The sequence below is a fragment of the Brachyistius frenatus genome, unplaced genomic scaffold (genome assembly GCF_029030835.1).
Source record: "Brachyistius frenatus isolate BFR_SWC_R1_liver_20210118 unplaced genomic scaffold, ASM2903083v1 Contig_34, whole genome shotgun sequence".
Lineage (NCBI taxonomy): Eukaryota > Metazoa > Chordata > Actinopteri > Embiotocidae > Brachyistius > Brachyistius frenatus.
This window is the reverse complement of record NW_027210633.1, coordinates 3867416-3894595: the sequence shown is the minus strand read 5'-3', so window position 1 is coordinate 3894595 and position 27180 is coordinate 3867416. Positions and strand designations below refer to the sequence as shown.

The 27180-nt window shown below is 43.8% G+C and overlaps 1 protein-coding gene across 2 annotated transcripts in view; it reads right to left on the bottom strand.

Moving 5' to 3' along the window:
- Positions 1-27180, bottom strand: part of srrm3 (serine/arginine repetitive matrix 3) — a 74174-nt gene that overhangs the window by 10361 nt on the left and 36633 nt on the right. For both annotated transcript variants that reach the window (XM_069700749.1, XM_069700750.1), the window contains exons 3-10: positions 18643-18744; positions 9882-9983; positions 9176-9256; positions 8646-8714; positions 5506-5541; positions 5222-5272; positions 4427-4534; positions 2793-2940 (exon numbers count right to left, since the gene is read on the bottom strand). In XM_069700749.1, coding sequence (XP_069556850.1) covers positions 2793-2940; positions 4427-4534; positions 5222-5272; positions 5506-5541; positions 8646-8714; positions 9176-9256; positions 9882-9983; positions 18643-18744 — 697 coding nt within the window. The remainder of the gene's footprint in view (positions 1-2792; positions 2941-4426; positions 4535-5221; positions 5273-5505; positions 5542-8645; positions 8715-9175; positions 9257-9881; positions 9984-18642; positions 18745-27180) is intronic.

Below are 27180 nucleotides of genomic sequence, written 5' to 3'. Positions count from 1 at the left end.
TCTCCACTGGCCTGAACACATAAAGAAAAAGTCAGGCACAGAAGAGAGACTGCCACCTAGGGGCAACATGCACATCGACATGGTAACGTAAAGCAGCAGAGAGGAGCATGAGTTTAACCCCCGGTGGTTTGGCAGGAGCTGTTGGACGCCTGGAGGAGAAGAGGATCTATCACTGAGCAGAGCATGTGTTTGAGAGGAAAGACAACTTTATTGACAAGAAAAAACTATCACACATACCCAGTTAACCTACTTGGTCCAGCTCCAAAGCATTTGAGTGCTTTTTATATAAACGAGACAGAAAGATTTGGGCATTTATTCATGGGCAAATACCACTTCAGCTAATAAGGAGAAAAACAGTCATGAATGAAATAAGCAGAGAGAGAAAGAGAGAAAAAGAGAGATCGAGTGAGACCTCAGACACATGCAGGCTGGAGTAGGAAATAGAAGACATCAGTTGTCAGGAGTGAGTGTTTACAAGGTGTTTGCAGACCATTTAGATGCATATTCATCAGAGAAATTCTATATCTATGTGATGCCTTTTTAAAAAAAAATTTTTTTTATTCCAACATAATCTGTCATCCTCCCAAAGCTCTAATGATCCAATCTAGTGGAGGAGCGAGGTTGTTTCCATAATAGCAGAGAGTAATTTAAAGCTCATCACAGGCATCGTCTTGTAGGTAATCAGAGATGAACAGAGATGGTTGTGTTCAGAGGCGTCAAAATAAACAAGCGGCAGCTCCAGACTGAACAGCAAGAGAACATGTGTGCTTTATACCACTTTGTGCCTGAGGAGCTTATTGTGAGTATGTGGTGCTGTTTTAAAAAAAAATGTATCTAAGGAACAAAGTAAAAAACCCTTTAAGCCCCTTTAAAAGGACACGGCTCCTCCATATGGAAGATTTGAAAGGCTGAAATAAAAACAAATTAAATGAAAAAAAAAACCCCACAATATCTAGCTTTTTTTTTGTAGGCTTTGAATTCACTGTGTCATATTTAAATTAAATATATATACGTTTCAAAAACAGGTGTTTAGCTTGTGTGTAAAGTCTCAGTCTTAAATATACAACAGTAATGTACCTGCAGCTGGCTGACATACAGGAAATCCTGAGCTGTGATTGGCCAGTTGGATGTTTTTCATTTTGTTGCATGTGACGCCTCTTCATGTAAAAACAGAAAAGACTCCCTCACTCATCCTAATGGACACTAATGGCAGTGCTTTGTATTTACAGTAGGACAAGCACGACGATCCTGAAATGCAAAACACCTCATCACTTCCGCTTTGAATTTGAACAAAAACGACAAACAAAGTTCAAAGTGTGTCGAAATGTGTCATTTTAATTTTCTTTAAGATAAAAATGCTGCTCTTTTCTCTTCCTATAAAAATAAAATGTTTTTCATGACTTATCTTAAACCTGGTCGTATTTACATAATTGTTTCCCATCGAATAGGATTTGAGGTGAACCACACGTGTTGGTGGCGAGCAGAGCACGGTCTCAGTGAAAGGTGTGTTTTTGGATTTCAGCTGTAAAATAACTATATTTCTAGAGAATGTTGCTCAGGTATGATTTATCACTTTAACCCTCACCCTGCAGCTTCACGAGGTGAGCCTGAGCCACGCCCACTTTGGAGCAATCCAATCACATCTGTCGGATTTGTAACCAAACTTTGACCACATATTTAGCATCACATAGAAATATGTGCCGTTACAGAAGTTAAACACGCCCTCGCGTTGTTCTCACCGGGTCTTTAATGTGGTATGAGCAAGAAATCAAGTCTTAATAAAAAATAATAGACTTAGTTATTAAAGACAAAAATCTCCCTCCCTGTTCTTTAAACAGATTTTTATTCCATTTAATTATGACACGGCACTTTGTGTTTCACTTGATTTCTTAAGTTTTTAATTGAATTAGTATTTTTTTCTAACCTTCCATACGTCCCAGCACAAACAGCTGACACTCTGAACGTTGAGCTGCAACAACGTTGCTGCAAATCTCTCCGGCCTGCTTGGATCCAGACTTTCCATTAAGTAATTGGATTAGTCAGTTCAAGGAGGAATCGCAGATCTCTATCACTTTAAAGCCCCGTCAGACATATTATTGTGACTCTTGCAACATTAGCTAATTAAGACTTTATCTGCGGGAAAACGTAGAAGTTCTCACTCCTGAGAGACACATTTCCTTTGATATGTGTGGGCCCTTCGGGGATGAGCAAATGCTTGAAGCGGTCACACCTGTCCCTGGCTTCTTATTTTTTAGTTGTCTCATGCTTGAACATGCAGCGGCTCAGAAGAAACAACACATCTTATTGCTCCTTCATCTCCATCCAAGGTGTGGTATGCTACTGTCGCGCTGTGACTCAGAAGATGTGTGCTGCGCAGAAACACTAGAACCCTTCTTCTCTCTGCTCCCTCCCTCTATTACTGGCAAACAACAGGAACACACAAAGAAAAAGAAAAAAGAAAAAAATACAAGATGGCAGAGGAGTCAAAGAGAGCCGTAAACAAAGCAGCAGGAGCGTCAACTTTTACACAGGACAGGGGTCTCTTTTACATGTCAAAATTAATTCTCTCAATAATATTAATAATAACTGGCCTAAAAATAACTGATCAAAGAACCAAAACAAATCTCCTGAGAAGATGAGAATTCATGTGAACCAACACAGGAGAGCAAGTGTTAAAAGTTATTTGCAGAGACTGTGGTAGTAGACACCGCTGCAGTGGGGGGGATGTGGGGGAGGGGAGGGGATGGACGAAGGGAGGGGGGGGTGAGAGCAGAATAGAGGAGATTACATACATCGTTCCCTTTCTCTGCCTCGCCGTGGTTGAGTCTGCCGGCCCGGCCGTTGCGGCTCCGCTGGCTGTGGTCCCCGTTGTGCCAGGCGGTGGGACTGGTGGGGCCCGGGGACGCCTTCTGCCCGTCCGCCTTGTGCTTGGAGTTCAGTCTGAAAGAGCGACAGACACACAGCGTTGTTGTTTTTTAAAATCAGGGGTACAAAACAATCACAACGAGGCCGCTTTCATTCCGTTTCTTTCGCTGCATCTTCGTCGCAGCATGTGGAGTTCTCCTTGTGATCTCTCTGAGGAGCTCAACTGCTGCACAATACATTTCTGCTTCACTCCCCTTGGTTTTCCTTTTGATTCCAATCAATCTCCCATTATTTCACTGCTACTTCTGTATTTACACACAATAAAAACAGCACGTTGGCGTTACTTTCAGACACTGATATTTAGTGGAGATACACATAGAACATTTATTTAGAGATTTTCTTACTTTTTTTAACTGTTGGTCAGATGCAGAGTAAATCCTTGTCTCTGATTGGCTACTCTTGCTCTGTTAATTCATGTTAATAATCATGTAATCATTTGATTGAGTGTCTCTTGCAATTTGCTGTTCATTATATAAAGTGATTCACACACCTGGTTTAACTCCAACTGGCCCAAGTCAAATAAATTATCATCTACTTTCATTTAAAAAAAAATTTTTTTTTACAGAGAACGGGTATTAATTATATACATCACATTACAAGGAAATGAACTATTAATATTAATACTAATTATAATAAATATTTTATTATAAATGCTTTTCCACGCACGGCGACGTCACATCTCACATAGCCTTAACGCCACCGTTACCTTGAGACAGACGGATTCAGACTCCTGAGTTGTTGATTTTAGCAGCAGATGAGTGGAATTGATTTAATGATTAAAGTTCATCGTCCAAAAAACAGACAAGAGGCAGAGACATGCTGATTTTGAGTTATTTTTGTTGAGTGTGCTGATTAATAAATCTATGCTCTGAGTTTGCCTTTTTGTTGTTTGTTTTTAGCATTTAGGCTGTTGCACGGTTCAATCAATGGACTTTATTTCATAAAAGAAGCTGTTGGTATCTGCAACCCTAAAAGTTATGTTGCATTTTAGCCCAAAAACCTGATGTAACATGTAACAATATGGATCACTATCTGACAGAGCAGCGTTTTAAAACAGAAAAATAAGATGTTCCACTCAACATTAAATGATTAGTGTGTTGAACAGTGTGACTAACAGTGAATATTTTTTGCATCAAAGTGAACATGAGTGGAGAGTGAGATATCACAGCCTTTTAATGGGGGTTATTATAAGACATGCTGAGGAGCCCCATTTGTATCCTAATCCATCCCCCGGGGGCCCGGAGCAAATGAGACAGAGAGACTGACAGTCGCCAGGGCAACAGCTCCACAGCCAGCCAAGCAATTTTGGTGTGTGTCAAAACAAACTCTGTGTATGTGTGTTTGTGTTTGTGTGTGTGTGTGTGTGTGTGTGTGTGTGTGTGTGTGTGTGTGTGTGTGTGTGTGTGTGTGTGTGTGTGTGTGTGTGTGTGTGTGTGTGTGTGTGTGTGTGTGTGTGTGTGTGTGTGTGTGTGTGTATGTGCATATATACTGAGGCGGCTACCTGGTGGGAGATTTGGAGGTGCTCCGAGTGGAGGACAGGGAGGCGCTTCGGGAGCTGCAGCAGCTGCCTTGGCGCTGTGAACTCCTGCTGGGGGTCTCACCAGGGGACCTGATGGAAGATAGCAGGTGGACGAACACACCACACACACACACACACACACACACACACACACACACACACACACACACACACACACACACACACACACACACACACACACACACACACACACACACACACACACACACACACACACACATCCACAAAGCCATGTGCATGCGTGCATACACCATGGGGACACACGTGCCACAGCGAGCTCAGTAGTCAATCTCATGATATGTAAAACAGTTCACGCACTGCCAAACACTTTCAATATATATTCTAATCAAGACAGGGAGCGATGTATGGCGGGGAAATAAGAGTTGAACCCGCACATAATGCTGAGGAAGACGCACTCGGCGCTTTACACTCGTTGGTATTCTCTGAGTGTGAGCCTGAGTTAATGGGTGTAAAATACCTATATAAATTTATGAGCGGTTGAATGGAAATCCAATTGTACCTATTTTTGACTGAAACTATTGTTTACTGTTTGTTTTTCAGAGCACAATGGACATATTGTGCTTAAATTCCTCTTACACATTGCATGCTGCATTATACAGTAAAGTCTATGTAAATCAAATGGTAATGAACAAAGCTTAGTTACTCTGTATTTACTGGAAAGACAAAAGCAGATCAATATATTTTTGTATTGACTCTACAGTAGCAGGCGTATTGCAGGGAGGGGGTGCGTCTCACCTCTTCTTCTGTTTGTTCTTGTCCTTGTGTTTGTTCTTCGGGCTGCCCGATCTGAAACACAAGTCATACGTGAGATAATGAAGCCGCGTGCGTGAAAGCAGGGAACTCAACGTACCACTCACCTACATATGGATTGCATTGTCGTTTTGAACAAATGGTAATGAGTGGGCAGAAAATGAAAATAACACACGGTTTACATGAGAAAGTTCAGCTGGGGCACATTGCTGTGATGCACACTACGACGTTATGACCTCTGGTTTGATTTTGCTGCTCCATACACACACCTGTATCTTCTCTTCTTCCTGGAGCCAGATGCAGATCTGCAAAAACAAAATCAGGATGATGTCAGCGACAACCCATCATACTGACCTGAGTAATTCACATCAGCTATACTGCTTCCAGTGTGGACCAGGGCCCTGTTCTAAAAAGCAGGTTTACTGAGTAACATCTGGATAACATTTCCAGTTCGTGTTTTCCACGTCCCTGTTTCTGAGAACAACTAAACCGGTTTGTTCGAATCAATTGTGGGATATCACGGGTGTATTTTGGAAAAATGATACAAGCTGAACCCACCATGTAGTCTGTGCTGTCATTTCTCTGAGCGCCACCTTCTTATATTTCCTGTTTTTCATATTTTCGCATTCATCCCAAACAACTGAGACAACATAAAGCCATTGAACATGTGCAGCGTCCCACGTGGCGCTTCGTTTAGCAGCGGTTCCATTAACATCCAGTGTACAGTATATACAGATAATAGGCTTTATTTTGGATGAGGATATTGGGATTAAATGTGTGATGACAAATCTAAATATAAAAGCAGGAGGCAGTGTAAAGCGAACAGTCGCTCCTAGATGGAATATTTCAGCATTGCGCTTTTAAAGGTGTGCACGTGAGCACCGTCTCTGCATCCCAGCCGTCCGTCCGCGTGATCAGAGATGTCACGGCGGGCTTTTAATCTACAGGTGTCCGACGTCACACTTAATTCTTTTTCAGCGTCTCCTCCCTGCGACAAAGCAGGAATAAAGTCCCACTCAGTGGAACGACGGGGAGGCTGGCCGCTCGTCGGTCCTCAGCGTTGGACTGAAGCATCACCTTCATATCACTTTCACCCTGGTTGCAGTTTCCATGGTGATTAGTCAGGCCGGTCTCTGAGAGTAGTTGCTATTTTCCTGAAGAGCCCTACATTTCCCCTGCTGTTTTACACACCTACAGCATGCTGCATGGAGTGGGAGGGAGCACTGGCGCAAAAGTGTGTTGCTTCGCTGAAATGCGAATGTGTGTGTGTGTATGTGTGTATGAGTGTGTGTGTGTGTGTGGGGGGGGGGGGGCTGCTAATAAAGCTGTCACAGTAATGTATGTGGCTGATATGTGACTCAGAGCCCCCATGTTTCCCTGCTGGAGTGCAATCGACCGGGCGCCGCTGCGTATGAGGTGTTATTCTGGAGGGGACATTAGTCTTCTCACACGCTCTGGTCGCAGCGGACACCCCCGACCACGCCCTCCTGCTGCAACAGTGCAGGCGGGATGGGGTCCATGCGCCCAAAATGGGTGCCAGTCCAACCTGGGGCTGTTATTTTAAAGTGAGATACAAATCACAAAACCAGCACAGAGTATTAGCAGGACAGGAGCGTGCAGTACACGCCCCCTTCCTCTACTGAACTGCACCTTAAAAAGGAGCATCAAAGCAGGAAGTCTCAGGGGAGGACCCCCTCCCACCCCATTCCCTCCCTCTTCCTATACATTATTCATACATCAACAGTACCTGCAATGCAGAGCATCGTTGGAGTGAGGCTGGGAAGGAGGTGTGAGGATGAGGGGAGAGGACGAGGGAGGACTGGGATGGATGAGAGGTGGGAAACCGGAGCGGGGCTGCACGGCGATGCTCAGCAATTTAGTGAGAGGCTCATTTTTCTTGTGTTGTGCGCCCACATCCAGACTGGGTTATTAGAGCAGCACATTTTAGCCCCGCTCTGCCCGAGTCAGGCGGAGAAGGAGGGGAACTGGAGGAGGAGGACGCTCTACAATATTGTCGTTATGATATCCCAAGGCGTCGCACAAGTTTTTGTTGATGAGCTGCGGCTCTTTTTATGTCTTCTTCCCTGCTATCTGTTTCCCTCCAACTTCCTCCTCCACCCTTCAATCCTCCACATTCTCTCTCTGGCTTTCGCTTCCTTCCCGTCTTTCTTCCTTCCTTCTTTCCCTTCCTTCTTTTCAGTCTTGTTGTTGTGTGTCTTCTGCAGCTCTTCCTTTCCTTCTTTCCCCCTTTTGCTTCCTCTTTTCCTCTTCCTCCATTACTTCTCGCTTTCTTTTTCATCCTGTTTTTCATTCTTCTCTTCCTAACCCCATCTTTCTTCCTTTCCTTCTTCCTCATCTCTTTCTTCCTATCTTCCCTCCCAACTAGTTTCTTCCCTGAATCATATCTTCCTTCCATCCTTTCTGGATTTATTCCTGCTTTTTTCATTTCTATGTCCTTTATGTCTTCTCTTCCGTTTCTCTCTCTTTTTCCCTTCTTATTTCTTCCAGCCTCCTTTTCTTTCCTTCTTCCCGGCTTTTCCTGCTTTCTGTCTCCATGCAGTTTTGCCTTTTTTGTCTTTCTGTCTTTGTTTGTTTGTTTCTCTCTTTCTTTCTTCCTTCTTCTTTTTTATGTCTTACCTCCTCTTCTTGATCCCTCAGCTTTTCTTTCCGTGAGGAAGAGGATTTTTAATTTTTTTTTTTTTTTTATCTCCTTTGAACCTTACATTTGTCCTTTTTCTCTTCCTTCTTTCCTTCTACTTCCTTTTCTCACTTTCCCTTTATTCTTTCCTCTTGTTCTCTTCTTTCCTTTTCCACTCTGCTCCTTTGCTTTTCAGCCTTTTGTTCTTTCATTTCCTCTAATTTCTTATACTCTTCCCGTTTCTTTTCTTCTCTTCTTTCCCTCCTTTTTCCTTCCATTTTCCTCTTCCTGCCACAACAATAAATGTTGAATTTAATGTAACCAACATTATAAAACTTAACCACTTTACATGATGAAAAAATGGCTGTGTCTATCCTCACTGTATATTTATTTATTTTCCATTGCTGATAAAAGAGACATTAAACTTCTATTTATGTCTCTGAACATCCGTCACTGTGAGAGCAGCTGTTGGCAGACTCTTGAAAAGTCAGTTCCTTCCTTGTGATGTCATGTCACTGATGACACACACACACACACACACACACACACACACACACACACACACACACACACACACACACACACACACACACACACACACACACACACACACACACACACACACACACACACACACACACACACACACACACACACACACACACACACACACACACACACACACACACACACACACACACACACACACACACACACACACACACACACACACACACACACACACACACACACACACACACACACACACACCTGTCTCGCTTGTGTTTCTTCCCACTCTTTTTCTTCTTCTCTCTGCGAGAGGGTGACGAGCTGCCAAACCTGTGGATGAAGAGAAGAAGGATGCACGGATGCTATGACTAAAAAATGAGCCTCAGGTTGCTGCTAAATTCTGGCTTTTCACTCATCATCATGTTAAACTATATAAGACCTCAGACAGTAGCTGCAGCTCAGCTGATTTCTCTCTTTGTGCCCCACTGCCTTTCTCCTCTCATTCTGCCTTCCCTCTAACACCTACAGTAGGTTCTTATTCCTTTCACTTTCACTCCGTCTCTTGTCAACAGAATATCAATATGAGAATATGCTTTGCTAATCACCCTTCCTCACCTCCACAGTTGCTGTATCTGATGGCTCGTTTACGATATTCACACCAAAATAATTGGAATTCCATTTCACAAAACCACAGTCTAATTATTCTGTCAGCGGGGCCGGGGAGAAAAAAAAAGAGAAGGAACAAGGAGAGAAATTGAACCACTTCATCAGTGGAAGCTGTTTCCACTCACCGACTCCTTCGGCGGCCAGATTTCTTCTTCTTCCTTTTCTTTGGACGAGGGGAAGGAGAGCTGCTTGATTTCCTCTTGACTCTGAATTGGCCGCAGAGAGAGGGAGGGAGAGCCAGCTCAAGAGTGAGAAATGCAGAAATCCTCTTAAGAGATGTTGTTATAAAAATAATTTTCACTTTTTCATTTCTGATTATAGTTATTTGCTGCTGTGTTGATAACAAGACAGGAAGTGTATATGTTCACATTTCCTCGATTTATTCATCCGTAACACAACATTCACATGATAAGTCTTAGCGGGGAAACAGGAAATCACTGCTGGAAATTACACTTCATCTTGTTTATGAAGTGCAGAAAACGCAGTCTAAATGACCATCTGTATTACGGTTTTCTCATACAAAGAATAACGCTGTTTATTTTTACATGCAGAGACAATACATAAACTTAGCTCGATTTGAAGAGCATTTGTGTCCTGAGATGAGATATGAATGTTAAATGGTCTGCACTTGTATAGCACTTTTTCACTTTCGCGGTCTCAAAGCACTTTTGCCTCCCACTCACACACCAGTGGGAGCAAGTTGGGGTTCGGTGTCTTGCCCGAGGACATTTCAGGAGGACAAGAGGTCCTGGTCATTGACAACTTCTGTCTTTGTGTTTGGATTTTCATCAGAGGAAACCCCCAGTACGTGTTTAACCCTGATTCAGATACCTGTTGTCACTATGATAGTCGTGATCGTAGTCTCCATCTTCATATCCGACTACCTGAGCGTTCTGTTCGTACTCGTCGGGCTGGTAGTGCAGGTGGTTGACCCTGAAAACACAGGAGTCGAGGATCAGGACGTGATCGCTGTGACTGAAAAGGTGCAGACAGACGGCCGCCCTTCTCTATTGGGGTTCCTGATGGTTCCAATTTGTTCAACCTGCCGCTGCGGTCTGCTGTGTGACCATGGCAACCGCAAGACAGGAGCTGATTTTACAGGAATGAGTCACATCTTCATCAGCAGAGTGCAGACAGATCAATGAAGAGCTATTGAGGAAAATCAGTTTCAAAGTGAGATTATCCAATCCAATGATATAGACTGCAGTGATCATGTCATACTGCTAACCATTTACTCTTATTTTAGGCCAAAACCTACTCTATGAAGCAGAATGATGGATTGACATCAGGTGGACAGTCGATAGAAGCAGCTAGGCGTGTACAGGCTGGTAGGATTGGAAGTAGCCTGGAGCTGCGGTGCCCAGCTACCTCAGATTAAAAACAGAAAACACTGATGTTGACGGTCAGCGACAGCAACATGAAAGCACCTCAAGAGAGAGCAGTAACAAGACTGTGGATGGCAAACGATGCGAAAAAATAGTCCCAATTTATACTGGCCTTTTAAATCTCATTCTGATATCAATATTTAAGATCTTTGAAAAGTCTAATCATAATAAACTAGATCGAATATTAACTGTGACCAATGTACATACTAAATAAAAAACACTTGTTGGTGTACTCAAATGAGCAAACTTCGTAATTTAGACAGTGTTTCTTACCGTGTTAAACAAAATGTGAATCTAAATTAATATTTCTGTATTGCCATATCTTATGTAACTTATCGTTCAACAAATAGACATATCTTTATAAACATATCTGCCTGAATGATTTATTAATTAGATCATTTGATAACATTTGGTAATAGCCACCAAACACAACGTAAAGCTGAAGCTGATTTGATGGTAGCTATTATTTTTGATGGCATGGTCGGATTAATCGTCTAAGGAGCCCCAGGACAAAGTTTTATAATGGGCCCCTATTAAGTCCTACAACCAACACGATTTAGATTAGTCCTGCAGAAAATATGTCTCCTGTGCTGGAAGAATAACATGCATGTAGGACAATTTAAACTAAACACTGATATGTTAGTGAAAAGGGAATTTTAGTAGTGTATGAATGGGTTGGACCCGTGTGAGTTTTTAACCAAGGTTTAGCAGAAACCTGGAGGTACACTGACGAGTCTACCTTAAAGAATTTACTAAGACCACAGCAGAAAAGGAGATTTCATTTCTAGTGTATTACTGGGTAATATTATAAACTGTGAAATTAAGTTCTAAAAAAGTGCACAAGACACACAACTGCTCCAACTACTGTTTCCGCTACTTCATATCATAAATTGAATCCTAGAGAACGACCCAAATCAAGTCTACTTTTATTCATTTTTATGCATTTTATCTGTTTCTAATGCATTTTATCTGTTGTATCTCATTTATTTTCTATATTTTCAAATGTTACTTTATATCTGTTTTTATGTGAAACACTGCATGTGATTCTCTTGCTGTGAAGCACTTTGAGCTGCATTTCTTGTATGAAAGGTGCTATACAAATACAGTTTATCATTATTATTATAAATAAAACAAGTCTTAAAATGACACAACCGGGCCAGATAATGAGTTACCAGTACCAGTATGTTCTGGTTGGTAACCCAGGTTTGCTGCAGGTGTTTTGCTGTAGTGGACAGATGAATTGATAATGATTATGCTATTCGACAGTAAGCCAGGGGATCACTGAAGTTCAATTAGAGTCTGAGAGAATCCGAAATGTCAACCTGTTGCTGCTGGAGAAAAGACCAGAGATCACTGAAGTCAGTGGTGTTCATCCTCTGGGGATCATGCATGTATGCGCACATTTCCATGCCAATACTAATGCATAACACACTGCAAACTACTCATATTGATTCTAATTCTAACTTAGTTTAAGAAAATTAACAACAAAAAGTACAGGAAAATTGTGATGCTCACACCATCTTTTTTGTGACCTAATTTCTACAGTGACATTTGTAATTTTCCTTCACCCCAGCAGTGAGGGTATCATCAGCTCTCACACTGACAGCTCAGCTTGTGGGATTCATATCTTGCCACTTGTTTCTCACACATAGTGTATTTTATATACAGACAGATGGCAGCAGCTTCCTCCCTAATCCTCTGCCCCACTACCCCCTTCCCTCTGATGTGGCATCCTCTGATCCACCAAATCTGACCTTGCCGGTTCAATGCGGGGCTTAAAAACAAGTATAAAAAAACCCACACACAACTGTGATTGTTTTTCCCCCCATGCTGTCCCGCCTCTCTGACCTCGTCCCGTTCCGGTATTGTCACAAACTCAGCATTTCAGGCTCTGGGCTTCCTGTCACTTGTTTTGTTTTTTTACACAGATATATGGCGAGGTTATCTGGATTAGTGCGATGAAGACGAGACACAACCTCGATGACTGACCATGCAGCCCTTAATTACAGGAGAGAGATGAAAACAGGCAAGAATAATGAGACCAACAGGATGAAATGAACAACGGAAACTATCTGACAAAGCAAAGGATGCCGCACCCTGTGCAAGGTGATCAAACACAAACGTGCTCACTATCAGAGGGAATTTTCCATCAGATCAGGATAGAGAAGAAAAAAAAAGAAAGAAGAAACAAGTGGTGTTGGGTATCTGGAAGGAGAGAGTGGAGCGGATTCGAACAGGGAGTGGGCCTGGCGGTTTGTTAGGAAGACACGACGCAACAGAGCCCTTAATTGGCTGAGCACCACTGGGCACAGCAGGGATGCCAAGTACCAGCAGGAGAAACTCTCTTCACAATGACAGCCTTGTTCTGCACACAAACACGGAAAACATACACACTGCAACGCTCACTGATGAACAAACACACATTACAAAAATCCTATTAATTGGAACTTGAAGAACAAAAAACAACAGAGAGAAGAGAGAAGAAACCAAGTGCAGGCAGAGAAGCAGTTACACAGCTCACATGTTTCAGCTCGAAACGGTTTCGTTTCAGAACGAGTGAATGGAAGACTTTTCAGACAAAACGAAATGCAAGTTGGTGATTTCTATCACTGCAAAATGTTGAATATTGAGCTGAGAAGACACACACACACACACACACACACACACACACACACACACACACACACACACACACACACACACACACACACACACACACACACACACACACACACACACACACACACACACACACAGAGAGAGAGACACACACAGAGACAATATCCTGCAGTGCAACATCAAATATGTATGTATTGTTCAGTTACAACTACTTGGTAAAACCTCTTTAAACTCCATTTTCGTACTTTCTGAAATCCAGAAGAGGTGCTGTGTGTTTTGCCTCTCCTGCTACATGAAGCTCCAACCTGTATCTCTGATGGAAGGAGGCTGTACCTGCAGAAGCCTGCAGACACCACTCAGGGCTTAAGAAACAGTACAAATTCTGCACTGGTAAAAACTCATGTTTCATTTTTTTAACGATCACTGTTCTTCTAAAAAGATATCACAATTGAACATCAAACATTTGTTAGACATTTTGTATAATTGTGTTGGATATTGGTTGTGAAGATACACTATTTGTCTATCACAAAGTTTGAGGTCTTTATTAACCAAAACTGAAATTAATTTGAAGAAGAATGTGTGAATAATAAAGCATTTCAATTTTGTAATATTGAGCTACTATTACTTTTGAAAAGTATGATGCGATCCCTTTTTTGCGATGCGCTATTTTCCAGATTGATATAAATATGTAAAATGCTTCTAATGAAATTTATATACTTTTTAAATGAAATAACTGCTGAAACCAAATCTTGATTGTTGCGATGTGTCGGGGAACATTTTTGGAATCTCCAAGCAACAAGAACACGAAAACGAAAATCATTTGGGAATTTCACAAGAAGATGAGACCGTTGCAGTAACACTATTCGTGGAATTTATATTTAATGTCTCTTAAGTTCATTTCTGCCGTGAGTCTTTGCACCGTTCGACCAGTGTCCCTGTAGGCCCGCAAGCATGCTGCCAAAAAAAGCAATTAACAACAATTTAAACTATCAAATGGCCCCATGCTTAGTCATTAGTGATAAATCAACTAATTCCCCATCCTGTCTCTAATCTCTTAATTGATGCCATGCTCCAATATGCAGGATACATCTGTCCGGGCCAGACAGCGTCTCTATCAGGCAGATGAGTGTGTCCCCGTGTTTAATGCTGCTCAGTGAGTTAGAGGCTCCCTAATTCAGCCACTGTCCCTGGGACCTGGCAGTGATGGAGTACGGCCACGTCCCTCCTCGGGGGTGCAGCACAAAGCAGTGCAACTCATTCATATCCTCTCTCAGACCGCCACTCTGAGGCCCCGGTGTATTTCTATTGCTACGAGAGTTATAGTTTGTTATTTTGGGGGAGGTAGGTGGACACATTACTATTCATCATGAGGGTGGGGAGAAATCTACAGCTGCTTTCTTATTGATGAAGGATTGACGGTGCTCGTTTGTCATTTAAAGGTTCAATATGTAAGATATTTAGTCTAAAACATTCAAAAATAAACTAAGATAATCCACAAAATGGAATGTTTTGTCAAATATTTCGCTGTATTGTGTTGCACAGATGTCTCGTAATACCAAACTAGTGTCCAGTCTGTCCTCAGTCCAACATGAGAGCAAGAAGAAGAGTATATTCTTGTTATGACACAACGACGGCTAAAAACTCAAGAAAAACCAGGAACATAACAAGACTTAACGTTGGTGTTAGTTTGCACAGCTGGAAACAGCTCTTGGTGAGAAATCGAAAGGAAGTTTGATGAACATTTCTTCCAGACTGATGAGTAACCAGCTGTTAAAGCGTCCGCTGGCTCTGTAGGGATATTTTACACAGGTAACTAACTAATAACCTTACTGACAGTGACAATATTCTGCCAGTTTCTTGATATGCGGTTCAGACCAATTTGAATAGCTGTATGTAGTTCAGTTAGCTCATTATCTATAAATCTATCAAACTGAGACAATTTAATGCAACAAATAAGGCGTACTGACCTCATCTGGATAATTCTAAACACATCTTTAGTGAAACTAATGTCAACACAAGAAATTCCAAGTGGTGGTGATATACAGCATGGTTTTGCTGTGGCTGTTTTCTTGCTGCTATTGTCTTGCTAAATCCCAATGAACTCACGACTGGGTCCACACAATTTAACTTTACAATCCTCAGTTATAAATAAAAGTCGACAACTAACTGTGGGAACATCAGGGGAAAAAATACGACCACACTGTTGGAACTCTGAGAGCCGGACTGAGGGCAGACTGCATGGACACTAAAAAGTGACTAACTATCGCCTCTGAATGTACAAAGTGGTATTACAAGACAAGACTTTATTTTTACAAACTGCACCTTTAAGCTCAGCTGCTCCAGCTTGTGATCGTGGTGAAAACTTCAATGTTGTGGATGCGCAGGGATTAGATATCCACTCACCACTTGAAGGGTAGCTCCACTTCTATTTAAATTAGATTTCAGTTTCTTATTGACGAGAGGTCAGCCTTGCGTATTTCACTAGATACTGAGCCACCATACGAAGCCCAGGGTGAGCCTCGGTGTGTAAGCCTGGGAGGCTTTGAGAGGCTTTACACACTGCATTCCTTCTCGCGCTCTCCTTCCCCATCCATTCTGCAGGAAATCAATGTGGGACACCGGTAAACAGAGTTATGAGCTAGCAAACCCATGCTTACTGCTGGCTGTTTATTGCCAGTGTGTAAGAGTATTAAGCTACAGCTGAGGGGCCTAGCCTGTCAATAGTACTCGTCCCTGTGGAAAAGATGGCATCTGATTAAAACCTCCCATCTGAGCAAAGTCAAACCCACTGAAAGCAGCGGTGTATTTGAGGGTGTAATGGAGCCACGAATCATTTAGCAAACTAACAGATCTACGAGTATGTTTATCTATGTTTGTTTGAAGTTGTATCACATCAGTTTGTACCTAAATTACAACACGATTAACTGATTTAGGTGAATGGATGAAGAGTTTCTTACCCATTTCTAAAACCATTGATCAAAAGCTTCTCACTGGAGTTTGTGTTACTGTGATTGATCATATTAATTCTTCATTTTCTTTAATTGACTTCATGCATGTCACATGAATTAACAACACTCTTTTAATTCCAATTAAAATATCTAATTTGAGTCTGGAGCCAGTGACTGTCAGGCTTTACGTGGGTACAGTGTTACAATGGGCTAACATGCTAACATGATCACAGTGACAAGGCTGATGTTTAGCATGTGTTTATCAGGTTGAGAGCCTCAGAGCTGAGGCTGATGGGAATGTCATGAGTCATGCAGGTATGTCATCATAAATCAAAGACCTGAATAAAGGTGGAGCTCGACGAAAAGCCTCGGTTCATCAAAGTGATTACCTGGAAGGGAACGTGAATGTGCGTACCGAGCTGCAACCGACAGTGACACATCGGTTTGTGTACCGTCGTTATGAAGCCTCCAGTTCAAATACCGGCCGGCGCCATCTTGCAAGTGGAGGTGATGCAGCAGCTCAAGCCACTTCTGCATCGGTCTAATTTTTCATACAGTTTATACCTTAAAAGGACCTGTAGCCCCGAAAGAAATAAAGGAGGCTGCGATACAACCTTCCCATGAATATGAGATCACTGGGATATCCATGCTTACTGCCGGCTAGTTCTCACAGTGACTAATGTCCCCGTTAATGCAGGGGGTTTCTGATCTGCTTATTAATAGTGGCAGTGAGTATCGAGGGGCCAACCTGCAGATTAATCAAGGCACGTTTGCAATAATGTTTCAGATTTTGGTATTTTATTTAGTGACAGGGGGACAGTGATTACTCCAGACAGAGGTCTACTTGTGTGTGTGTGTGTGTGTGTGTGTGTGTGTGTGTGTGTGTGTGTGTGTGTGTGTGTGTGTGTGTGTGTGTGTGTGTGTGTGTGTTTCTGAGGTTTCTGAGTGAGTGGAGAGGATGCGGAGGAGGGAGAGGATAACAACCCTGCAAATTACAAGCTTCTTCAATTTTCCACATCAAGGCCTTTCTGGAGGGGGAATTTTGCAGAATCGGAGGTGAGCGCTGACAACCCAAATTGACCGGACTCAGAAGTGCCCTTGAGAGCGAACTAATGTGAAAAGCAAAGCAAACAAAACTTCCTGTATCTTTCTAGTGTGCTTTCTCTGGGTCATAAATGTTTATTACTGCCCTCGTACTATACATAACTGTGTGACGCCGCCCCCCCTCTCCCCAGCCTCCTACCTCCTTGGTTTCAGCGCAATCTAGTTAAATGTCAGACACCGGCTGAGGTGCAGAGGAGGGAGCATCATTAGTCGTGTCTGTGAGACAGAAAGCATCAGCGTCAGTACCAGTCATTAGTTCACAGACAGCAGGTCAGGGTGCCACCACCGCGGCGCCTCTCTCAATCATTCGCACATACAGTGTGATGGACTGAGTCAGGAGGGACGCCGCCGCGCCCACGGCCTGCTGTTGCTGTTCCTCACGCTGTTGAGGACTGTGGCTGTGGCCTTTAGGGAGCGCGTGTGTCCATCTGTGATCTGGACGAAGACCACACACACAGGTATTCTTTTTGATTCCTGCAGTTCTATCTGATGCCCCCCCCCCATCCACACACACACACACACACACACACACACACACACACACACACACACACACACACACACACACACACACACACACACACACACACACACACACACACACACACACACACACACACACACACTCAAAGCTTGAACGAGGGTTAACGCTTAACAAATTGACAATTATCATGCCAATCTTTGCCTCATTGGCTTCCAGCAGAGTTTCGAATAGACTTTAAAATGCTACTGATTATTTTCAAAGCACCGAGGTCTCACCGTTTCATGTGTCATAAGCCAAGATTCAAATTAAAATGTATTGCATTTTTGCAATTAGGGCCCACATTATTTGGAACGGACTGCCTGTGGACATTATTAGAGTGGCAGGCCATTTCTCATGACCCCTTTTAAAATCAATTTCTGTTTGTATTTGATATTTACTTTGCTGTCTGGTTTTATTAGATTAATTTATTTTCAAGACTTTGTTTTCATTTTGTGATTAATTTATCATCAAGCATCCAAAACGTTTTGAGTTGTCTCATAAATTAGCTGAAAAAAAAGTTGTGTGTGAGAGTGAAGCGAGGAGAGGAAGGTGAGGTGAAAAACAGTTCTTATACACTTGGGGTGTAAAGGAAAACAAACACATTGTTTGGATATGAACAAAAAATGCTCTGAAAAGGTATTATTATTATTATTATTATTATATGTTCACCCCTGTCCTATCTTCCTCTCTATCTTGACTGCCACAATTTACCACAAACAATCTGAGCACACACACATTATACACTCCTTACTACAATCACTGGAATGCACTCTGTACTGTTGCTGTTAGGCAAAAATATAATAAGCGGCAATTTATAACCTGCAGTCTTTCTCTTCAGTATCAGAGCAGAATTAGTTTTTATGATGCAGCAGAATGCAGAAAATAATGCAGAGAACAGTTTCTAACAACTTCTGGTGTAAATCAGACTTCACAGTTGATACAGAAATATGTTTTGACCAGAAAAAGACCCACCCTGAATGTGATAGTACCAAATGCGATGTGAGGTAACTTACACTGGCTGAGTGTGTGAGCCCTCTCTGGTGATGACGCCCTCTTTGTCCATCAGCATTTGTCTGAATGTGCTCACTTTCTGTCGGATCTCTTCCTCTGTGTACCTGAGGATATGAAGACACAGCAGTTAGCAGGGAAACACACACACAACCACCAGAGCAGAGAAGTGTTAACCAGAGACTGTGTGCGGAGCAAACTGAAGCAGCAGCTTTTAATAACAGCACTGAATGCAGCAGAGGGTTCTGGTGAAGCTAACTGTCATCCGTCCTCACTGGCGGATGCTGGCGGAGGAGCCGCGTCTTCCCCCTGCCATCACTCACAGGCCGAACAAGTGGCAGAGACCGTCTTCTGGCCGCTGCCTCGTCAAAAGTTACACTCGGCCGAAAGATGTAGACTCTGATGACTCACTGTCAACCTCTGCGGCCCCGGGCTGCGTGTCATGTTTTATTCTGCATGCGAGCGCCATAACTCGCTAAGTCGGGAGTAACTGTGAGGCAGCGTGAGGACTCCTCAGCGAGCTGAATCAGACAGAATACTGTGACTGCTGCTGAGGCACATGAAAGACATCGCTGCGTGAGTCACACTGGAGCTTCAGATTCGTGCTTCCTAATTCCACATTTTTGGCTTTTTACTCCATTTAAGGTGTACATTGAGGCTGTGCAGCAGAAGACCAGTGAAATTATACGTGATCTTAACCATGCAAAACATAATGAATGAATCACAAACAGCAAGGATCCTTTATGCAAACAGCTCTGGGCTACGTCCTCCCTGTTTGTGAATTAATCAAGAAGCAACCACCGCGGGCTGCCACTGTAAGAGTGGTGACAACTCTGCAATGGAGACAGTAATAATTCAACCAGCCTGTCTGAACAAGTCCTGACTCCATTCTACAAATTCTCATACGATAGCGGTGGAAGATGTATACCATCTTCAAACCACGTTCTGCTCCGGCTGCGGTAATAAGCTGTAATGAGCTACAGAGGCAGAGAAACATGACGGCAGAGAGGAGGGCGGAGGAGGAAGGGGGGGGATTAATAAAGCTGTGAAAAGGTGCCCAGGAGCCAGACATTAGAGTCAGACTGACTGGGAGCCACTACTCTTAATAATAAACTGTAATGTTGATATCAAACTGAACAATAGCTGACACCTAGGACTATGTTCAACTGGAAACTCACTAATTACCACACAACTGAAAATGTAAATGTCCTACTCTCATAGTAAACTGGTGGGAGACACACACACACACACACACACACACACACACACACACACACACACACACACACACACACACACACACACACACACACACACACACACACACACACACACACACACACACAAAAAGCCGTCTCATACTGATCAATAATATTTTCTTGGTGGTAAGTGATTACCAGTAACCAGTGAGGGGAACTGTCCGCCACTGAGTGCTGAAACACACTCTACACTCCTACACGGCAACTGATTCTAACATACAGGAAGAGTCCAACATCTTGCAGACTATGCTTTCGTGCTTGGTATTAGATGAGAGGATCTACACCCCTCTCATAGCTGAACGCTAAATATGAAGCTGCAGCCAGTTGACAGACAGATACAGCTCAGCATACAAACGGCCAACATGGGAAGCAGCTCCAGACCTAAAACATCCGCCTTCGAGCACCCCGAAAGCTCATTAAGTTGTTATATTTGGGATTTTCATAAACTGTTATATACAGGAAGTATACTCTTTCAAATGTTCTCCGTGTGATAGGGAAGGAAGTGTAATTCGTATTTCAGATATTTTGCTTTGCTAGTTATTAGGTTTTGCTCATTTTGTTTTGCACCATATTGAAATAAGTGACCTGTTTTATGGGCTGAGAACTTTGGGGAAAGCATTTTTCATAAATTGTTGTTGGTGCTGAGTTTTTTGGGGGGTTAAAAAAAAAAATGCTTTTCTGAAAACTACCTGTGAGTCCTCCTCACAGGTAGTTTTGATAATGTGAAAAGTAGTCTGACCCCTAAAAACTCAATTCAATAATCCTCTTAGAAAACATAGAAAATAATGAGACCTCCAGCATGTTTAAAAGTTTTCTTCAGTATGAATCGAGTGATATTTGTCTGTACATCCACTGGTTCACAGCTAATATCTAACTCTGCATTCTTTAAAGGTATCAATTTGACAGAATGAAAACAAATACAGACTAAAAAAACATGGTTCAATACGGCAGTCTTCTGTTAACATCCACTTGTCTTGATTTTGCGTGAGGGGCGGCCAACAGAGGGGGGCCTGAAGATGAGAGTTCAGATGTTTTTAATTGGAACTAAGCAGTCAGACCCAAACTATGAAAAGGAAGCCGTAAGATCCCAAGACACAAATAAAAGTTGTGGCTACGTGGTTCATTTTCCAGTTTACTGATTATAATGCGTGATAACATCTGGAACATGATGTCGTCGTGCCTTTAGTAAAAGTACAAGGAACAGTCCAACAGATTCTCCTTCCTTCTCTCTCCCTGCAGCTCATGGCAGGACCGATTCTCTAAACTGGATTGTAAATTAACCAGCGGCTCATTTCAGCGTGGAAATAGCATTAGTCTGAGGGCTGTTTGCGTTTCTCAGATTAAATATAGCAGGTCCATAGCGTGTATTCTGAGCCGGTTGCTATCAGCACACTGACGGTGCGGAGAATGAGATTAGGGGAAGTGTGATGGAGGGCTGAAATGGCTGGAAGATGGCCCAACAGAGAAGGAGCCAGCCGGTGTGACAGCGCCATCAGGTCGTGCTGTACGGCGATCTCTCAGCCCTGCAGCTGTCAGCTCAGCACAATGGAGGCCACAAACGCACACTTTATATTCTTGGCTTTCCATTCACAGCGCAGGAGCCATCACCATACGTTAGCCCCGAAGCCTCCACGGCGGTCCCGTCTGCGGCCGATCGAAGAAGGGCGTACAATACTGGCTGTGAAAGTGAATGCGCTCTGGCCAAACAGACGACGAAGCTGTCGGGCTGCTGATGGTGAGGATGTTGGCTCTTTCTCAGGCAGCGATCTCTGTTGACACAGCAGCTGAAGCAGAAGAAGAGGGGTCAGAAGTTGTGAAGCTGAAGTACCTGTTGACACGTGACCTTCAGAATCGCCACCTCCTGTTTTATCCTTCTGTTTCTGTGTCCTCCCGTTGACGTGCTCGATCCTAAAGCTCAGTTCTGCTTCGCAGCATGAAGCGCAGCAAAGTTTGGTTTCTTTTTGATCGGTCCAGGTTACCGACATAAGTCAGAGAGCGTGTGCCAAGCAGTGTTGCTGCTTTAACAAAAAGCCTGTTTTTTTTAGAAGTATAGGCTGGTAGGATCCCCCACAGCACCTGAAGGCCTGCAGGAAGCTGCTGAAAAATGGGAAGCTAAAGAAAGAACCCAAAAACTTCTTTCATGATTGCAAAAACTTCTGTGTTGCATTTGATGAGAAGTTAGACTGACATCCGTCGTGAGCTCTGAGTCAATCTGTGGAAACGGACATGTATTGGACGTTTTTCAGAAACTATTAGGATGAGCTCTCTAAAACAACACATCTCTCGTCTGCACTTTTAATTAGCACCTCTTGCAGCTGTAAAGGTAGCTGCCTTCTGCCGACGCACCATCTGTTCTGCCCCGACACAGACGGGCTAACACTGAACTCAAATTCCTGTTTAACTAAGCTTGTCACTTGTATTTTTTCATCTGTGTGCGTACGTGAGGTGGAGCAGTTCAGGAGCCGGAGTTAGCCAAGTGCAGCACTTTAAAGCCCCGGCGCTTTGCCTGCAGCATACAAAGTCCCAGGGATTTGGATAGAGAGAGAGAGACAGGGGACATCGATCAGAGCGAGGGCGTCCCCGCCACCCCGGCCATGAAAAATCACCACGATTAAAGAACTTGATTGGAGTAATTAGACAGCTCCGAGCACCCACAGATCCCCCCCATTAACTCGCCATCCTGGAAAATGAATAGTCGTGGCCCCAAGACCGTCCTTACGCTGATAGCCATCGATTTGATGAGGAGTGCCTATGTGTGGGGCGTCCGTGAGCTCATTTTGCCTGCCAGTGATGTCTCTTCGTTTGATGTCTGAACCGCTTTCCCCCACAAGTCGTCCCCAGGCGCCGCTGCACCTACGAAACTCTGTAGCCATCAATCCCGATGCAAAGAGTACAGAGGCAAAGCGATGCCAGCGTAGTTAGTAAGATTGAACGGCGCTGGGAACACGGGAGGCCGAACCTGAACACCTCCACATTTCTATTTCAGGGGCCTGAATTAAAACGACCTGCCGGGTGCCACGGTGAAATGGTTTAACTCTCGAGTGGAGAGGATTTTCAATTGATGCTCTCTACAGTCACAGATTTTCTGGTTAGATAACAGATACTGGATAGACCAGAGAGAAATAAAGAGTATCAAAGAAAGGTATACATCTTCCTCACTGCCCTCCTCACCTCCCCCAGTGTACGCAGATCAAAGGCAGGAGCAGCACATTCTGCCTTCTCTGATTGCTCATCTTCTGAGACTTCCTCTAACAACAGGATTTAAAGCTGTTTTGTCTAGTAAGAACTCTCTATATTGGCTTGTGAGCAGTGACAATGTATAAAATGGGTCATTCTCCCTGAGATGCTTCCCCCTCCAATTTTCAGTCTTCTAGGACACCGGCTTATCGTCTTATGTCTTATGACGCAGGCTTTGGCTCGCAGGAAAACCTCCATCAGAGCAGAGATGGTTATTTCACGGCGGCCTCAAAGGCTCTGCGCAGCTCCCTTAATAAGATCCAGGCTACCCACATCTCTTGCAATTCAAAAAGTGCCACTGCAGATGCTGCTAAAGGAACACCACAGCAGCCAAAACGCATCAATTTAGCTCTCAGCGACAATAATAAACCTCTTTCCTTTCTGTCTGACTCTCCTCTTCTGACTTGATTCACTTGTGTGCCCTCCTGCACATGTAATGTGCAGATTTAGTTATGTTGAGTCTGATTTGCTTGTGCCAGGCTACACCTCTCTACTTGGCTTTAAAACAACAGATATTAATTTTTCAAACACGCATGCACATCTATTGTTTCTGCTCGGTGAAGCAGCAAAACTAATATCTGCTGCTTCTTATTTAAAAAAAAAAAAGCTCTACCAGTGGTGGAGAGCAGTTTCATGCATGCATAGGGAAGGCTTGGTACATACTATCATCTTGTTTGCCTTTGTTTGTGTGTGTGTGTGTGTGTGTGTGTGTGTGTGTGTGTGTGTGTGTGTGTGTGTGTGTGTGTGTGTGTGTGTGTGTGTGTGTGTGTGTGTGTGCGTGCGTGCACTGTGTGGATGTATAGGTGGCGTTCACGTGTTTAAAGGGAGACCCTGCAGTTTAGTCTGAGTGAAGCGCTGTGAAGAGAACTCATTAAGGAGCTGGATAAAGGCTCAGACACCACAGGAGTTCAAAGCACGCACAATCATTATGCCTCAATTAGTGTAGAAAAACATCCCTGAAATAGAGTCTGGACCCTCGCATGCAGAGCAGCCCTGAGCTAGGAATCAGTCAGAGAGCAGGGCTACCATTAGATGCTTAAAAGTATTCAGACATGTGATGCAAAGAGGACCGGATGTTGTTGAGCCTCTCCAGCAGATCGTGCCCAGACAGATGTCATGTATAATGGCCTGATGGAAGTAACCTCCAACCCATCTAATATCCATAAAATGGAGATGTTCCCTGCAGCGGCGGAGGTCTCGGTGCACCAGTGAACGGGAGCGATGCTGCCAGGTCCTGGAAAGCTAAATGAACAGACTCCTTTAATTGCTGAGCCCGTCTAATTGGCTCCCAGGATGAGGCCGTCACTCATGACAGACCATTTATCCTGGTCTTTTCTCTGGAGGAGGAGGGGTGTGTGTGTGTGTGTGTGTGTGTGTGTGTGTGTGTGTGTGTGTGTGTGTGTGTGTGTGTGTGTGTGTGTGGGGGGACTGGCTGTGTCTACAGGGCAGGAGGGGGGTGTCTGCCACACTGCCAGGGTCAGAAAAGGGGGCGGGCGTCCAACGTGCCCCCCGGCCTAATCCTGCCCCCCATCCTCAGTGAGACTCAAGGGTAACGTAGAGGCTGAGCCCCCTGGCATAAATCCACCGCAAATGAAAACAGACTCCAGCCACCATCTTAATTGTGTCTAAAGCCTGGCATGGCTCTATCCCTGTGTTTCATCCCCCGCTCTAGCCCTTAATCCTGCACACATGCACACACTCCCTCTCATTTAAAGAGCCACATTAGAAATTGGAGAGGCAGGAGTGGCCGCGCTGAGCCAAGCTGGCAAATGAGATTCTCCTTTTATTATAGCTCAACAAGATGAGTTGAGTACGTCCAGAGCTGTAACACTCAGCTGAGTGGTCGCCATCCTTCATGTGTGGCTGTCTGCCAGCCGAGCCCGTACAGTCTGACGAGTGAGTGGAGCTGGTCGGAGCGGGTGTCTGGTCTCCTTGTATTCTGTCATCATTAACCAAGCTGCTGCCTGCCACCACACTGCTCCACCAGACATCATGGCTCTTTTACATTGCTCTCAAACCAGCAGCGACTATGTCTACTCCAGGGCAGGACATGAGGGGACCCTGACAGATGGCAACAGTGCACCTCCCCCACCCCCTCTCTTTCTATCTTTTTTTTGTTGTTAAAGTTCAGCAGCTCCCTTTCAGCTACATCAATCTGCCGTGGCGCGACCATTACCCTGCAGTCTTAAGCAGAAGAGCAGTCGTGCTCAGGGAAGGAGGGACAGGTAGAGAAATGAGTGGAAGAAAAGGAACTCTAATCCGGCTCCATCCAGCTCCTAAAAAAACAACAAACCCCCTGTTTTATTGACTTAATTAATCTGAATACTCAGCAGTGAGGTCCAACACTGTGGCATTTAAGTGTTCCTGCCACCTCTCGTACACCCCCCCCACCTCCTCCCCCGTCCAACTCAGATAAAATAACTCGCTAATTGGCTTGCCTTTTATTGAATTAAATCACCGCCCCCTCATATATCAAGGATTAGCCAGCATTCTCTAAATGACAAATGTGATGTAAGTAAAATGTCACGAGGTATCAGTGGGAAAGTGAATTTTCTCCGTACTGACACAGGATCACAGAGATCGTCATTAATTATGGTCTCAGCTAGCCTGGAGTTTGCCTGTGGTTATTCAAGCAGCAGTATGCGTGTGTGCGTGCGTGCGTGCGTGCGTGTGTGTGTGTGTGTGTGTGTGAGCAAATCCACCAGAGAAGCCCTGATTTTGTGGATCCAAGGCCGGTTTGCAGTCTCTACAGTTTCCATGGCTCTTCCAAACTTTGTGCTGCGTGTCATGCTAATGAAACAGACCTTGCTGGGTTTGGCCTGCGCTCTGTCTCTATGGCAACCACATACCTAATAACCATTACTTGAGGATAAGGACTGTAATGCAAAGTTATTAATGAAGGAAGAATAATGATGCTCTGGTGACAGACAAGATTGTAAAACACAAACGGGTGTCGCAGATGAATGAAATGACAATGAATGTATCTCCCAGCCTGGTGTCACACCCAAGTGTGTAATACACCCATCAGTCTACTAGAGGACACTGTGTCAGTGTCATGTTTTGTCTCACCAAGGTGTGGAAAGTACGCACAGGTACGACCAGGATCATGCGATGGAGGTCATGTGACGTAGTACAAAGAGTGATAACGTGGTTGGATGGATCAAACACAGAACTTTCACCTGGACAACGGTGTCTGACTCCATGAGAAAGTAAAAGTGAACGTGGATTTTTTTTTTTTAACATATCTAACGTGATATACTTCAAAAATGACCTATTTTAACCCAAACCATGATCATTTTTAAACCCTGATCTTTTTTGGTGCCTAAACATATAGCATCTTGCTTTTCACGCCTCGGCAACGCAAAACGTCTCACTGACACGGTACCCTCTAGTGGACTGAAGGGTGTATTACACAATTTGGTGTGATATTGGATTGAATCTCTTTACATGAACCCTGTAAATGGTGTTTGAGACTGGGTGAAATTGTAGTACTGCTCAGAAGCTACGTGGCAAAATCTTGGTTCTATTTGTTACCAGGATTTGTTGCTCCCACCTGCTCAAACCACTACATTGTCTATTCCAAAGCATACATTTAGATAATAACCAGACTTATTTTCTTCACAGACCTTACTGCATTTTTTTTTTTTTTTTTTTACTATTTTGATGGCTAACTTCCCAGCCCACTGTGGTTCCATTCACTAACTAACTCCCACTGCTGGCTCGGTGACAGTGGAGAATCCCTGGACACACAAAAGAATCTTCATCACCTCCCTGCTTCTCCACAGGCGTCCAACCAGCCAGCAGGAGCCCCCAGACCAGTGACGGGGACCTGATCCTTCACTGGGCTGCTGATTGTGAGCACTGCCAATTATGTTAACCGGGGCAACGGGCCAAGCAGGAAGCACCCGAGGTCTTTGCCAAAATAGTCCCTGTAGCGTCCTTTACCTAATACTGAACCCATTCTTATGCCAGGAGACAGTTATTTTCAGAACCAGAGCCACCTCCCACATGAGGGAAGTTTTAGTAGTTTGATTCTCAGCATCTCAC